The sequence below is a fragment of the Aquarana catesbeiana genome, linkage group LG02 (genome assembly GCF_042186555.1).
Source record: "Aquarana catesbeiana isolate 2022-GZ linkage group LG02, ASM4218655v1, whole genome shotgun sequence".
In the NCBI taxonomy this organism is placed as follows: domain Eukaryota; kingdom Metazoa; phylum Chordata; class Amphibia; order Anura; family Ranidae; genus Aquarana; species Aquarana catesbeiana.
In genome coordinates, this window is record NC_133325.1 from 151,942,873 (window position 1) to 151,958,335 (window position 15,463).

The 15,463-nt window shown below is 42.3% G+C and overlaps 1 protein-coding gene across 1 annotated transcript in view; it reads left to right on the top strand.

Moving 5' to 3' along the window:
- NCKAP1L (NCK associated protein 1 like) overlaps window positions 1-15,463 on the top strand; it is a 382,805-nt gene that overhangs the window by 86,214 nt on the left and 281,128 nt on the right. Inside the window, exons 11-15 of the mRNA XM_073613639.1 lie at window positions 750-846; window positions 1,108-1,217; window positions 2,494-2,626; window positions 4,906-4,987; window positions 7,982-8,040. Coding sequence (XP_073469740.1) covers window positions 750-846; window positions 1,108-1,217; window positions 2,494-2,626; window positions 4,906-4,987; window positions 7,982-8,040 — 481 coding nt within the window. The remainder of the gene's footprint in view (window positions 1-749; window positions 847-1,107; window positions 1,218-2,493; window positions 2,627-4,905; window positions 4,988-7,981; window positions 8,041-15,463) is intronic.

A 15,463-nucleotide genomic window follows, 5' to 3' on the forward strand; every position in this document is an offset into this window, starting at 1 on the left:
GTAAGCCTGAGCAATTGCTATTAATTGTGCATTATTTCTTATTATACTGTATACTTATTATTTAAAACTTTATGTTTTTACACAAGGATAATGGTGCGGTACAAGGTGTGGAAACCCATAAGGAATAATCAGAATTTATAATCCTTTGTTTTAGATCAAACAGAAGGATGATTACTAATTGCTTTTTATGGGTGTGTGCATTTTCCAAGATGATATTTACTTGATTTATTAAGCTCAATAGCTTTACATTTTATTGGGATATAAGTGGGCCTAGGTTAAAGATCAATCAAATAGGCTCCTGCCAACCTTATAAAATGAGATTTAAAAAGATAGCTATATTTTGAAAAAGTCTAAGCCTAATTCCCCCTTGCCCTTACCATACAAAGTAAACCCATTGTACATACTTCAGATCAACAGGTGACCTGGTGTTGGATCCATGGTCTTCGCTGATTTGGTCCTCCTGTGTTCTTGTGAGCTGGTAGAGCCTAATGCACTAGTGGACTATTTTCCATAATTATAAATCTGTCTTGAAAGAGGACAGGCATGCACAAGGTCATATGCTTGGCATTGGGAAGGTGGGGGTTGCTGTTAGGCAAAGGGTATTAAAAAAAAGGTTGCTCACTGTGTAAGTGCCAAATCTGCTGTAAAACATTTTCTAACGAATGCGCCAATGAATTTTTTACTTATGCACCCCTAAGGTTTGACCAATACTTACGTGACTTAGATAATATTTCATTTGATCCCTACAGTGGCCAGTTTCATCGTGCCAGACGTGCATACCTCAGGTCGGCAGTGAAGGAATTAGAGACCATTTTGTCAGATGAGCCAGGACTGCTGGGTCCAAAGGTAAGATGTTCCAGAACAGTGGTTTTCAGAACTGTTCTCTGGCTTTAACCAAAGTGCATCTTTCTGGATGTACTTATAATAGTACATGAAAATATGGCTATTTATTTTCAAAGTAGTGATTTATCCTTTGTCTATGAAAGAAAATCCATCATTTTTTGGCCGTGAGTCCTGAGGATAGGGTAAATATCTCATGTTTTAAACTCATGAGGTTCATTATATTTGCATTTAAGTATAGTGAATTTATGACTCAATTTGTTTCAGGCTCTGTTTGCTTTTATGGCTTTATCCTTATGCCGGGATGAGATTAACTGGCTGGTACGACATGCTGAGAATGTCACCAAAACGAAGACTCCAGAAGACTACATAGATGCGTAAGAACAATACGACTGTAACAATTATACCCTGCCTTCAACTACAGTACAATTTTCCTAAAGCTGAATGTGTAGTAGGATAGAGGGGGTTCGCAAATTTCAGATGAATGTATACTGAGCACTGTAAGGACTCATGTACACAGACTTCAGACTCAAAAGTAAGTCAAATGCAGAATAATTTCTGGTGCTCCTGACTTGCCTTTGAGTTGCTCAAGTAGTTGCTTTAAAAAAAATGTAATGTGGAAATTATGGCTATAAAAGTCAAGTGGAGATAACAGCATTAGTTACCAGTGTTGCCTGCGGGCTCCGTACAGCTGATTTTCTTTTTTTAGTAGAACTGACTTTCTGTGTCTTGTGTGTCCATGATGAGGTGGCCATCTTGGTACAGGAGCAGTGCTTTGTTTACTCATGTCAGACCCACCCGCATGATGACTGGTAATCTGTTGATCAAAAAGAAGCAAAAGGTGGCGAAAGCAAAGATCCACAGAATGAATGTTGACCTTTCGGGGTTATGGTCCTTTTTTCATTTTACTTTAAGCCGGGTTCACACCTAGGCGAATTAGATGCGGATTTCCCTGCATCTAATTCGCATAGCAGGAGAATGCGAATGGCTCCCTATAGAGCCGGTTCACATATCTCCGTTGCGGCTGCGGAGCGCACTGCACAGAAGCACGGTGCGTCTTTGGCTCCGTTTCAGGGCCGAATTGAGGCATAGATTCATCCCTGAAACGGGGAACAGGAACGCATAGCACTCCTGTGCGATCCGCAGCGGGTTCCAGTGCAAACCGAGCCTAACAGTCACATGTTAGGAAGGTCACTGATGTTTTTCAGGAGGAATTCAAGGAAAAAGGTAGATATTTCAGAGCACTGCTTAGCATCACTTAACCCAACTAGATGTTCCCTATAACACAGCAAAGCTGCACTTTTAAAGTATAGGTCCACTTTAAGCCTCCTGAGATGATCGGAACTGGGTCTGAGTTGATTTCATTCACATTGATGTGTATAGGTAAAGGAAAGTGCCTATAACACAAAAGCTCTTGTACATGAGCCTAAAGGAGCGGTTGTGAATACTTTTCGCGTTTTTCAGCATGAAACCGACAATGTGGTAAAAACAAAGACAATTTCATAATTGAAAAATAAGCTGGTACCTTTTCTGTGGGTCTGTAAAATGGTTTCATGTAAACAGAATATAAGTGCAGGTTACTGACAAGATGTATGCTCTGTCTGTTATGCTTTTTCTTGCCTATTTTAATTTTCTTTGCATTATTTATATTAGCCATATAGCTGAACTGATGTTTTCTATGGAGGAGATCCGGATGTTAGTAAAAAAACATGTGCCTATCATCCAGAAATATCATCTTCAGTATTTAGCTAAGTTTGATGCCTTGATCCTCAGTGACATCATCCAGGTATGTAAACCATTAAGGAAAAGGATATAATAAAGGTTAAACTGACCTTCCATTAAATCAGAAAATCTGCTTTAAACCACCCCTCTCTTCCCTTCCCAAACACAAATAACTTGAGAAAAACACTTAAAAAATAAACTTGGTTCATGGTGTCCATTGTTTCCTACATAAAAGGGATGATGCCATGAGTCACTGCTGCCTCCCAGGAATGCTGGGCACTTAAAATCCCATGAGAATGCATTCCTGCAATGGGCTGCATATGCATAATTTCAGCACCATGAAAAGCCAATGTTGGGAACAGAATTAAAGAACATTCTGCTAATTTACATGACCAAATATTCACCCACATATTTGACTAGAAATAAGAAAAAAAAAAACTTTCACCTAGGCAACATTCAATTATGCAAGATTCTCATTTGCAGGCATAATAAGGCATAATAAGATATCAGTTGCAGACATAATAAATGACTAATTATCTTTATTTAATTTGCAAATAATTCTGCCATGGTTTTCATGTGGTTGTTGTTCACGTTGTTTGTTTTTGTACAGTCCCAAAAATACACACACTTAAAAAAAACTAAAAAAATAATTTTCAAAATCTTTTTGTCATGTTTTGAATCAGAAAATGATTTAATTTCCAATGCAAACTAATGAAAGAACATAAAACAAAAAATATGCTTTTTATCTATGCGTGGTTAATTTTAAACATACAAGTTTTGTTCCGTGATCTCTCCCATTTGTAATGGCACTAAATTACTTTTTGCCATGAGAAAGCCTTTTTGGTCTAAAACATTTTTTGTCATTGTTTTATTCATGTCATTTGTTTTTGCAGGGTCATATTAAAAATGCACACAATTTAAGAAAAATAGCTTTATTTATTTGCAAATAATTTATCCATGCATTAAATCACAATTTATTTTCAGTGTCATTATAAACTGAACAAATCACAGAACAAAACTGTCACTTTTTACCTACAGTAAATTACATAAAATAAAATAATTTTTGCATTAAAAAAGCCTTGTTTGTCTCATAAAAATGATATATGCAGTAGTTCTTTGTATGTAATAAACAAAATTATCTCTGAATTAATAGCCTATAGCAGAAATGTAAAAACTGCTCCATAAAAGGGTGTACAAGTGTGGGAGCTCAGGTGGTTAATAATGGTAAACAGATTATTAATTTCGACAACAATCTTCCCATAAGTCATAATTCATTTTATGCATGTTATTTACCTGTAAAAACCTCCTTTGTGCAAACATCCCAAAGTCCTGAACCTGTCAATCGATGCTGCCATAGTGGGTGTTTTTGAATCTAAAAAGAAGAATTGCTGGGAAAAAAACAAAAATCGGGAAAAAAATGGTGTGGGGGATCCCCCAAAATCCATACCAGTCCCTTTTGGTCTGGTATGGATTTGGGGAGGAACCCAACGCCAAAATGAAAAAAAAATGGAATGGGGTCCCCCCTAAATCCATACCAGACCCTTATCTGAGCATGCAGTATGGCAGGTCAAGAAAAGAAGGGGAGGAGCGAGTGCCCCCTCTCCTCCTGAACCATACTAAACCACATTTCCTTAACATGGGGGGTGCTTTAGGGTGAGGGGCTCTGCCCCCCCACCCCAAAGCACCAAGGGCCTCTTCCCCACAACCCTGGGCAGTGGTTGTGGGGGTCTGCGGGCAGGGTGCTTACCAGAATCTGGAAGCCCCCTTTAACAAGGGGGCCCCCAGATCCCATTTCCCCCCTATGTGAATGAGTAGGTACCCCTACTCATTCACAAAAAAAGTGTCAAAAAGAAAAAAACACACACACAATATTGGACAATTGTTTTGTTAAAAATAAAAAAACAATGTCCCCCGATGTAGATCCATCATCAATCACGAAAAAAAAAAGCTCCGCATTCGACGAAGGCTAACCGCCGACTGCCCACTCCTTTGCCTGACAGTTCCTAAATAGCCCCTTTGTGACATCACCAACCCAACATGCACCTCTCAGTGATGACTCATCGGTTGTTAATAACACGGCGGCCGTCTTCCCTGGCCCGCTCCTTAGAAACCAGCTATATACAGAGTGTTTAAAGAGATAAAAAACAGCATAATGCAGTTGAAAACTGCATGCAAAAACCCATCAAAATGCAGATTTAAAAATGCAAAATGCACAGAAAAACGGGCCTGCAAACTGCATCAACCGCATAGATGTGAACTTAGACTAAAAAACAATGACATGCTTTGTATATTGATTAGAGTCATCTGCCACCTAACCTTTTAATTGTTCTGGGTCTCTTCTAGAATCTCACTGTTTGTCCAGAAGAGGAATCTGTGATTATGTCTTCATTTGTAAGCCATTTGTCTGCACTGAATGTAAAACAAGGTAACGGATCATTTGTAAAATCATATTTTAAAGGGGTTATAAACCCACAATAAAAAAAAAAAAACAGCAAGAAAAAGGCATAATGAGCTAGAATACATAGCATACTAGCTCATTATGAAATACTCACCTTAGATCGAAGCCCCTGTAGCGGTCCCCATACACTTTCTCCGGCCGGCGTCATTGCTCCTGGAGTTACTTCCGGGTATCGCAGGCTCCGGTGCTGTGATTGGCCAGAGCCGTGATGACGTCACTCCCGCGAGCTGGAGATAACGGCACACTAGCTGAACCAACGGCACGAATGTGCGTATGTGCCGATGACGACGGCACATGCTGATACAGGGGATATCTCCTAAACCGTGCAGGTTTAGGAGATATCCGGGGTAGTTACAAGTACAAGTAAGCCTTATTATAGGCTTACCTGGAGTAAAAAGTGGTCTGTAAGGGTTTACAACCACTTTAAAAAGTGTTTTGCATTGTTTGTGAACTGTTGCTATAAAGTGGAACCCCAGGCAAACAGCTAAACACTGTCCAGACTGACATCCACCCATCAAGGCATATTATTATTTGCATTACCTCTCCCAAGAGCCAGCCAAATGATTTTTAATGTTTTCCTATCAAAATATGTTTAATTGTGTCTTGTTATAAAATCTCTCTGCTACTTACTGCTTCAAGGAGAGAAAATATCACACACATAAATATCAATTAAGCCTCGTACACATGATCGGATTTTCTGATGGGAAATGTGTGATAACAGGCTGTTGGCGGAAAATCCAACCGTTTGTATGCTCCATCGGACAATTGTTGTCGGATTTTCCGCAGACAAATGTTGGATCGCAGGTATTAAAATTCTGTTGTCAGATTTTCTGAGCGTGTGTACACAAGTCCGTCAGACAAAAGTCCAAAGTACAAACACGTATGCTCGGAAACAAGGACGAGCCAGAAGCGGTCGGTCTTGTAAACTAGCGTTCGTAATGGAGAATTAACATTTGTGACGTGGCAAATTATGAAATCTTGAAATGCAGCGCACATTCTCTTTTTCTTTAATGGGATAATAATGAAGCTGCTTTGCTTGTGATACTCATGGAGTTATTGCAAACAAATTTTCAAAGGCTTTTTTATCTAGTGATATCAAGAATAATATTGTTATGCTTTTTTTTTTTTTTTATTTGGCCAAGTTACCACAACACCATTATCCCGTAGTTTTTAAGATCAAAGATACAACTATGTTGGTTTCCCTTGTCAATTTTACGATGTATTTTTTTAAATGTAACTGCCTACTCCCAAACTGTCATTTGAAGTAAAACACATAGCCAAGTATTATTCTATACAATTTTTTTATTCAGCAATAAAAAAAGAAAACAAATAAAATTAGACATGCTATCTGCCAATAGAACTTAACCAAAAAGTGCATTCTATGCATCCAAAAGTATAGAAAATATACTGTAACAAATCAAATCATTATTAATCAACCAAAAAATAAAATTAAAGCCTCATGCATGTGTCCTGCTTCTTAATATAGGGGGGTCAACAATGCCAAGAGTTGGTGAAAGCAGGGGTCCGTCATCCGGAGATAATTCCGAAAATCATCCGGATTATTCTCCTGGAGCTCCCGCAGCAAAGGCATATGACATAATTGGTCACGATTAACAAAGCAACCAATTTTTGGTCCAAGAACTCCTCCTCCTCCTGTTCCTGGACTAGATTTGGGTCAAAGCAATAACTCCAAGGCCAATAATAAATAACACGTTATCTCCTCCGATTCCGCAACATGGCTGGTTGACGAACGGCCGTTCAGAAATGAACTGAAGAGCACAAAATGAAAAGCACAAACTGAAAAGCGCTAAATGAAAAGCACAAACTGAAAAGCGCAAATCAACATTCACCAAACTTCTACTAACACAAAATTAGCAGAAGGAGCCCAAAGGGTGGTGCTAAAGATCTGAAAAACCAGTCACTACGTTCGTGTTTGTTGGTCGACAATTCCTTGCCGTTTGTATGCAAGACAAAATCCAGGCACACGCCTTTGGACAAAAGTCCGAGGTTTTGTCTGTGGAAAATCCGATCGTGTGTACGAGGCTTAAGAATCACTGTCAAATCACTGACAAATGCAAATGTGTTTTGTGCAAGAACACTTAGTCAGTGCGTCAAACAGGAAGGTAAAACATTACAGTAAAATGCACTTCTGCCCAGAGTATGGGCAATGAAGTATTTACATATATTTTCAACAAGCACAGACCTAAATTGCTGCATCTACTGTGGTGGAAAATACCCTCAAAGATCACAACTAAGATTTTGAAGTTGGGTTTAAGTCCTTTCCAATAAGGGAAGATAAGGAAAGGTGAGCTACAATTTTAGTGCCACAGTCATAAAATCTGAATCTTCATTTCATACCTTATTTTAAACCCAGGAGGTTATTAGAAGCCATAGAAAATGTTCTTTAGACCACAGTTTTTTTTTTTATAAAGCAAACCCGTGTTTTGCCCATGCAGGGAAATTAAACAGATTTTGTTTAATACCCCCTCTCCAGCAGCACATACTCCCCATTCCTTCAGCTGCTCACTCACTCCTTTGTTCAGCTGCCAGTGGCAAGAAAAGGAAACCCTGTGTAGGTGCCTAGTCGTTGTAGAAAGGGCTACATGTGTACATGGGTATGGGGAGATAGTAATAGCTATGTGACAGCACTGTGCCAATCAACAAGCACCAGAGCTGCTACATGTTAGCCAACTGCCCCTCCATACCTGGAAGAATTTGGTATTTTTTTCACTCCCAATGGCTGAATAAAGCAGCAGGGCGAGGGAGGGGGGAGGGGTACGGGGTGCTGCTGGACAGAGGAGATTAAAGAAAACCTGTTCCTTCTCTGGGCATAGATAAAGCATAGTCGTGATTTAAGGCTTACATTCACAACGTAGCAGAAAACTGCATAGACATTCCTCAAAGTAATTTTAGAGCAACATGATTTTCTAATTTCATATATGTTTATATTGCCCACTGCAGTTGACAACAAAGAAACATTTGATTTTAGAGCCTTAAGACTTGACTGGTTCCGGCTCCAGGTAAGACAATTGTGTGCATATAATACTGTATCAACCATTTGTTCAATGCACCCTATCAAAAACTGATAAAAACTGAGAACCTTAAAGGCTAAGTTCATCTTTTTTTTTTTCTAAATTCCAGATCCCCTATGTACCAAATTAGCATTAATGTACTTCTTTTGCAGAAATAAAACAACTTTACGTTTATTCTACACACGCGCACCTCACTGTCTTCATGGCTGTTAAAAAACAATGCTCGATTACTTTTGCCTTACTTCCTGGTCAGACTTTAGGTCATGACACAGGAAGGAGTTAACCAGTTGAGGTAGAGGTATGAAGGGGGGGGGGGGTGCTAATGAGGTCAGCTGATCAACTCCTGTCTGTGTCATGACCTAAAGTCTGTCCAGGAAGTAAGGCAGAAGTAATGGAGCAGTGTTTTTAAACAGTCATAAAGACAGCGAGGTAAGCGTGTGTAGAATAAATGGAAAGTTGTTTATTTCTGCAAAAGAAGTACATTAATGCTATATTGGTACATAGGGGAGCTGGAATTTAGAAAAAAAAAATGTGAACAAAGGTGAACTTAGACTTTAATGCAAGAAAGCTGTTTAGAGTCGTTTACAGTGTAGCACCCTCTAGTGTGTTACTAGTGCTAGTGCAGGCAAATTTAAGTTATGACTCATGGTTAGTTTGTCAGTCAGGAATTGGGTCACGGTTACTGCAGGTCAGGCTGGATGGCTTCACAGAGGCAGGTCTCTGGTACCTTCCCTTGGATCTAGAAGTTTGGAGGCCAGGTGGGTCTGATCTGCATACTCGAGGGAACTTGGCCAATCCCCAGGCAGAATATCCTGGCAGAGTAAATGAGTCAGCCCTTAAATATGGTGGAGCCATGCCAGCAGGGGAATCAGGTGGAGGATGGAGTGCTGAGGAGGCTGTCAGTGGCCTAGGAGGGGACCTCTGGGTCAGTGGGGCTCTGCCTCCAGGCTGGGTTAGAGCTGGCTTGGGATGCTCCTATCAGCATCTCGGTTTGAGGAGTAATCTTGCCTAAGGAGCAGCAGGGAGCAAAGAGGGCAGAGTGAGTACATAAGTACACCCAGGGATTCAGAAGGGGAGAGACAGCCACATGTAGCAAGCTTTCAGGAGGACAGCGCTGTGCTTAACCCTACCTATCCCCTGCCATGTGAGATCTTCAGGGCAGGAAGGTGGGCTGGTGGACAAGCAACCAGGAGGGCTGGTAGTTGCTGCAGACAGTAGAGCTGGGAGCAGTTCTATAGAGGAGAGGAGATACTCCTATATGCAGCTTACAACATACTGTGCTATTTTCTAGAGGGGGCTGAGAGCTTGTAGTCCTCAGGGGACTTTTGCTTTTGATCACTAAGGACTGATGGTGTACAGGAGGAGAACAGTCTAGGAAGGAAGTTGTCCCCGTGCATTGTTTCAGTCAAGCTGGCCATCCCATAACCCCTATACCCCATCCAAGTTATTACCCTGGATAAAAGTGGAAAATACACTTTGCCTTTCTGTGCAGGAATAGGGGAACCAGTAACCAGCAGTCTTTGTGGGGATTAGGGATGAGCCGAACACCCCCCTGTTCGGTTCGCACCAGAACATGCGAACAGGAAAAAAGTTTGTTCGAACACGCGAACACCGTTAAAGTCTATGGGACACGAACATGAATAATCAAAAGTGCTAATTTTAAAGGCTTATATGCAAGTTATTGTCATAAAAAGTGTTTGGGGACCTGGGTCCTGCCCCAGGGGACATGGATCAATGCAAAAAAAAGTTTTAAAAACGGCAGTTTTTTCAGGAGCAGTGATTTTAATAATGCTTAAAGTCAAACAATAAAAGTGTAATATCCCTTTAAATTTCATAGCTGGGGGGTGTCTATAGTAAGCCTGTAAAGGGGCGCATGTTTCCCGTGTTTAGAACAGTCTGACAGCAAAATGACATTTCGAAGGAAAAAACCCATTTAAAACTAGTCGCGGCTATTGCATTGCCGACAATACACATAGAAGTTCATTGATAAAAATGGCATGGGAATTCCCCACAGGGGAACCCCGAACCAAAATTAAAAAAAAAAAATGATGTGGGAGTCCCCCTAAATTCCATACCAGGCCCTTCAGGTCTGGTATGGATATTAAGGGGATCCCCGGCCAAACTTTAAAAAAAATGACGTGGGGTTCCCCCTAAATTCCATACCAGACCCTTCAGGTCTGGTATGGATTTTAAGGGGAACCCCGCGCCAAAAAAAAAACAAAAAACGGCGTGGGGTCCCCCCAACAATCCATACCAGACCCTTATCCGAGCACGCAACCTGGCAGGCCGCAGGAAAAGGGGGGGGCGAGAGTGCGGCCCCCACCTCCTGAACCATACCAGGCCACATGCCCTCAACATTGGGAGGGTGCTTTGGGCTAGCCCCCCAAAACACCTTGTCCCCATGTTGATGAGGACAAGTGAGGGCATGTGGCCTGGTACGGTTCAGGAGGGGGGGGCGCACTCTCGTCGCCCCCTCTTTTCCTGTGGCCTGCCAGGTTGCGTGCTCGGATAAGGGTCTGGTATGGATTTTTGGGGGGACCCCACGCCATTTTTTTTTTTTGGTGCGGGGTTTCCCTTAAAATCCATACCAGACCTGAAGGGTCTGGTATGGAATTTAGGGGGAACCCCACGTCATTTTTTTTTTAAATTTTGGCCGGGGTTCCCCTTAATATCCATACCAGACCTGAAGGGCCTGGTATGGAATTTAGGGGGACTCCCACATCATTTTTTTTTTTAATTTTGTTTCGGGGTTCCCCTGTGGGGAATTCCCATGCTGTTTTTATCAATGAACTTCTATGTGTATTGTTGGCAATGCAATAGCCGCGAGTAGTTTTAAATGGGTTTTTTCCTTTGAAATGTCATTTTGCTGTCAGACTGTTCTAAACACGGGAAACATGCACCCCTTTACAGGCATACTATAGACACCCCCCAGCTACGAAATATAAAGGGATATTACACTTTTATTGTTTGACTTTAAGCATTATTAAAATCACTGCTCCTGAAAAAACTGCCGGTTTTAAAACTTTTTTTTGCATTGATCCATGTCCCCTGGGGCAGGACCCGGGTCCCCAAACACTTTTTATGACAATAACTTGCATATAAGCCTTTAAAATTAGCACTTTTGATTTCTCCCATAGACTTTTAAAGGGTGTTCCGCAGCATTCGAATTTGCCGCGAACACCCCAAATTGTTCGCTGATCGGCGAACTTGCGAACAGCCAATGTTCGAGTCGAACATGAGTTTGACTCGAACTCGAAGCTCATCCCTAGTGGGGATAGTGCTACAACAATAAAAATAAGGAAAGTGAAAATATAGGTGATACATATAATGCAATGCCTGATTAGGAAAACTGAATATTCCTGAGAGCCTGCACAGCAAAATATACTCAGTTTGCCAACAAAAAGTATCACTGATATTTTCACTTTCCTGATATTATCTATGATTAACAAGCAACTCTAGTTAACTAATAAATACCAAGCTAACTACATTGTGAAAGCAAGGTGTGCAACTGTTTGGCTGCAATAATTTCTTGCAACACTAGATGTCAGTAAAAGCAAATTGCATTTGTTTAGCAACTGGTAACTTTGTTCATTGGCTTTCATAGCCTGCTGTTAGGAAGACATATAAATAAACAATGTGCACTATTGAAATTAAACAGCTCCACTGCAATGTTTGGCAATAATCACCATGGCTTTCAATAAAACAGGAAGCATACTGAGTGTTTGTAATGGAAACAAATAAATTAAGGCATATATTAGTAAATCCCAGCTGAACAATGCCATTTCTTAGGGATAAAAGACAGGACCACCACATGCCACATCTGGAGCATACATTTGATCTATTCTGTTGCCATTACTGAGCAAGCATTAGCAGTCTAACAGCTGCTGTTTTTCAGTGAGATGCCTGCACATATACATGATAAGAGGGATTTTGGCATGCAATGTAGAAAGGCCAACCTGCTGTCCTTCTAAAGTCTATAATCATGGATGCAAAGAGTTTTTTCCATGCATTTGGCAGAGTGCGTGTACCTCTATGCTGATCATTACTAGGCCTACACTGCTGTGATCTTTCTATAGTAAGCCTATATTTTGAAAATGCTTAAGGTATCGTTTCTATCACAATGTGCATTATAAACACATTATAGCAATGCTTGCCAACATGCAGTGGGATTGAATTACTAAAACTGGAGATGGCAAAATCTGGTCCAGCTCTGCATTGTAGCCAATCAGTTTCCAGTTTTTTGTCAAAGCCAATCATTGTCACTAACACCCACACATCTACAGTGCACAGTAACATTCCTACACAACAGTGTACCACAATGCACAGATTTAAATACTCTGTGTTGAAGTGCACTGCATTGCAAACATTGCATGACCTATCTTTCCATACGTTGAGGTCCATGCAGAATTATTGGGCTATGTAATACAAAATGGCCTTTAAAATAACACAAAAGTCTTTTTTTTTGCAAAACACATACAACCAACATTATTTACATACAATATCTTTTTTTTTCCAATAAATTTCCTCCTCTGAGTTTACTTTTTAAGCTGTCCCCTGGCTGTGCTGACACACTTCACATTTTATGTCTGCCCACCAAGCCCCGGGACCAATAGAGTACCATATAATTCTCCTGTACATGTGCGCTCAAGCCCCATACTATAGATCTGTGTGCAGCGACTGTTAGCACTGGACATAAAGACAACTTAAGAGGGACACACGGAAAAAAGCCACTGTCAATCACCGCTGTTGAGAAAGAGAAGAGGCGTGGCTTTTGCTGTGTGTCCCTCTCATGCTATCTGTGTGTGCGGTGCTTGCAGTAGCTCAACGCTGTATCCTGGCCAATGCCAACAAGGCCCAGGCCTAGGGCAGCACTTTGCAGGGGGGCAGCACGGAAAGAGTCCCCGCCAGCTTGCTATACACTGTTAGTGCAGCGGCAGCCTTATGGGGCGGACTGGGCTGAGAGGCAAATTAGTTTAGCACCCTCATAAAGCGGCCGCACTGCTTTCGGTATGCGGGCGGCCGGCATTGTGCAACTGTGGGGGGGGGGGGGTGACGCCACTTCTAATTTTCACTGTCCTATCATCCTGGACCACAAACCTTCCTCACTGTGCTATATGTTTTCTGCTGCACCATTGGCATGGTTATATCGTCTTAGTCCTCTCCATAAAATTATCAGAAATTTGTGCTTAACAACTTGCTTACTGGGCACTTCAACCCCCCTCCTGCCCAGACCAATTTTGAGCTTTCAGCGCTGTCACACTTTGAATGACAATTGCGCGGTCATACAACACTGTACCCAAATGAAATTTTTATCATTTTTTTCCCACAAATAGAGCTTTCTTTTGGTGGTATTTGATCACATCTGGGATTTTTATTTTTTGCTAAACAAACAAAAAAAGATGGAAATTTTTGAAAAAAAAAAAAATTCATGTTTAATAGTTTGTTATAAAATTTTGCAAACAGGTAATTTTTCTCCTTCATTGATATGCGCTGATGAGGTGGCACTGGTGGGCACTGATAGGCTGCACTGATGGGCACGGATAGGCACAGATAAGGCGGCACTGATGGGCACAGTTAAGGCGGCACTGATAGGCACAGTTAAGGCGGCACTGATGGGGACAGATAAGGCGGCACTGATGGGGACAGATAAGGCGGCACTGATGGCCACGGATGGGTGGCACGGATGGGTGGCACAGATGGGTGGCACAGATGGGTGGCACGGATGGGTGGCACGGATGGGTGGCACGGATGGGTGGCACGGATGGGTGGCACGAATGGGTGGCACGGATGAGTGGCACGGATAGGTACCACTGATGGGGGGGCACTGATGGGTGGCACTGATGGGCACTGGTAGGTGACACTGATGGGCACTGATAGGTTGCACTGATGTGGGTGTTGATGGGTGGCACTGATGTGGGTGCTGATGGGTGGTACTGATGGGTGGCACTGTGGGCACTGATGGGTGGCACTGTGGGCACTGATGGGTGGCACTGTGGGCACTGATGGGTAGCACTGTGGGCACTGATGGGTAGCACTGTGGGCACTGATGGGTGGCACTGATTGTTGGCACTGTGGGCACTGATGGGTGACGCTGGTGGGCACTGGTAGGCAGCACTGCTGCCTATTGCCTTGTGTCAGAAGATCGCCGTGATCGGGACTGATGTCCCGATCACGGCCGCCGGTGATCGGGTTTTTTTTTTCCTCCTCGCGCTGTCAGCGCGAGGAGGAAAAATAGCCGATTACCGGCTCTGTTTACATCACATGATCAGCTGTCATTGGCCGACAGCTGATCATGTGGTAAGGGGTCGGGACCAACCCCTTACTCTGATCTGTGATCAGGCGAGTCTCATAGACTCGCTGATCACCGAGCGCGCCGCGCGCGCCCTGCAGGGGGCGCGCAGGCCGCTCATGCACGGGACGACGTCAATAGACGTCGTCCCGGCAATTTAGATCCGCGCTGTTGACGTCATTTTACAACGGCCCGGATCTGAAGCAGTTAAAGTAGAACTATAGGCAACACCTTTTTTTTCATTTTGTATAGAGTAAGGGAGGGTTATAGCCCCTGTCAGTTTATTTTGTACCATCCCTGTCCCATTGCAGAGATTTCCCTTCACTTCCTGCCCCATAGCCAAACATGAAGTGAGAGGAAATCTATGCAAATTAAGGGAATCCATTGCCCCCCCCTCCCAGGCCCTCAGAACTAGTGTCCCTACTCGAAAATTTCAGGGCAGGTCTTAAACAGCAAGGGGAGTGGCCTTGACAGGAAGGGGTGGGTCATATTTAAATTAGGGGGTACACGAGTTTAGTCAGGCCTAGGGCAGCACAAAATCTAAATACACTACTGCAGTAGCTGCATGTACAGATGTAGTAAAAGTAAACTCAGAGGAGGACATTTATTGAAAAAAGATAATACATGTAAGTTATGTTCTTTCTATCAGTTTTATGAAAAAAAATACTTTATTGCCACTTTAAAGCCTATTAAAGGCCTCATCCCTTTTTATCTCTTTATAGTCTTACACCCCTGCATGTTATGATTTGTTGCTGATTTTTTGTTTTAAAATACCTTTGTCTAAAAAGAAAGAAAGAAATCCTGCTCTTCTCCACAGTGCTCTGTACTGGCAGAGCTGAGTATCAGCCACACCCCAAATGCTCATACTAGAACTCATATTGCAGAAATGAGGGGGGGGGGTGTTTGACTAGGACTATGTGTATTAGTGAATGCACTGAGTCTTTTCTGGTCCATTGGACTGTACATACATGTAACGAGCCCCTTGCTCGCTTGGTTCCACTCTCCCGACACTCCTCTGCGGCTATAGAATCAGATTGCAGATCGCAACATCTGATTTCTCGGTCATCCAATGCTCCGGGATTAGAACTACAGCTATGTGCCATTCTAACCCAGTTGTGATGG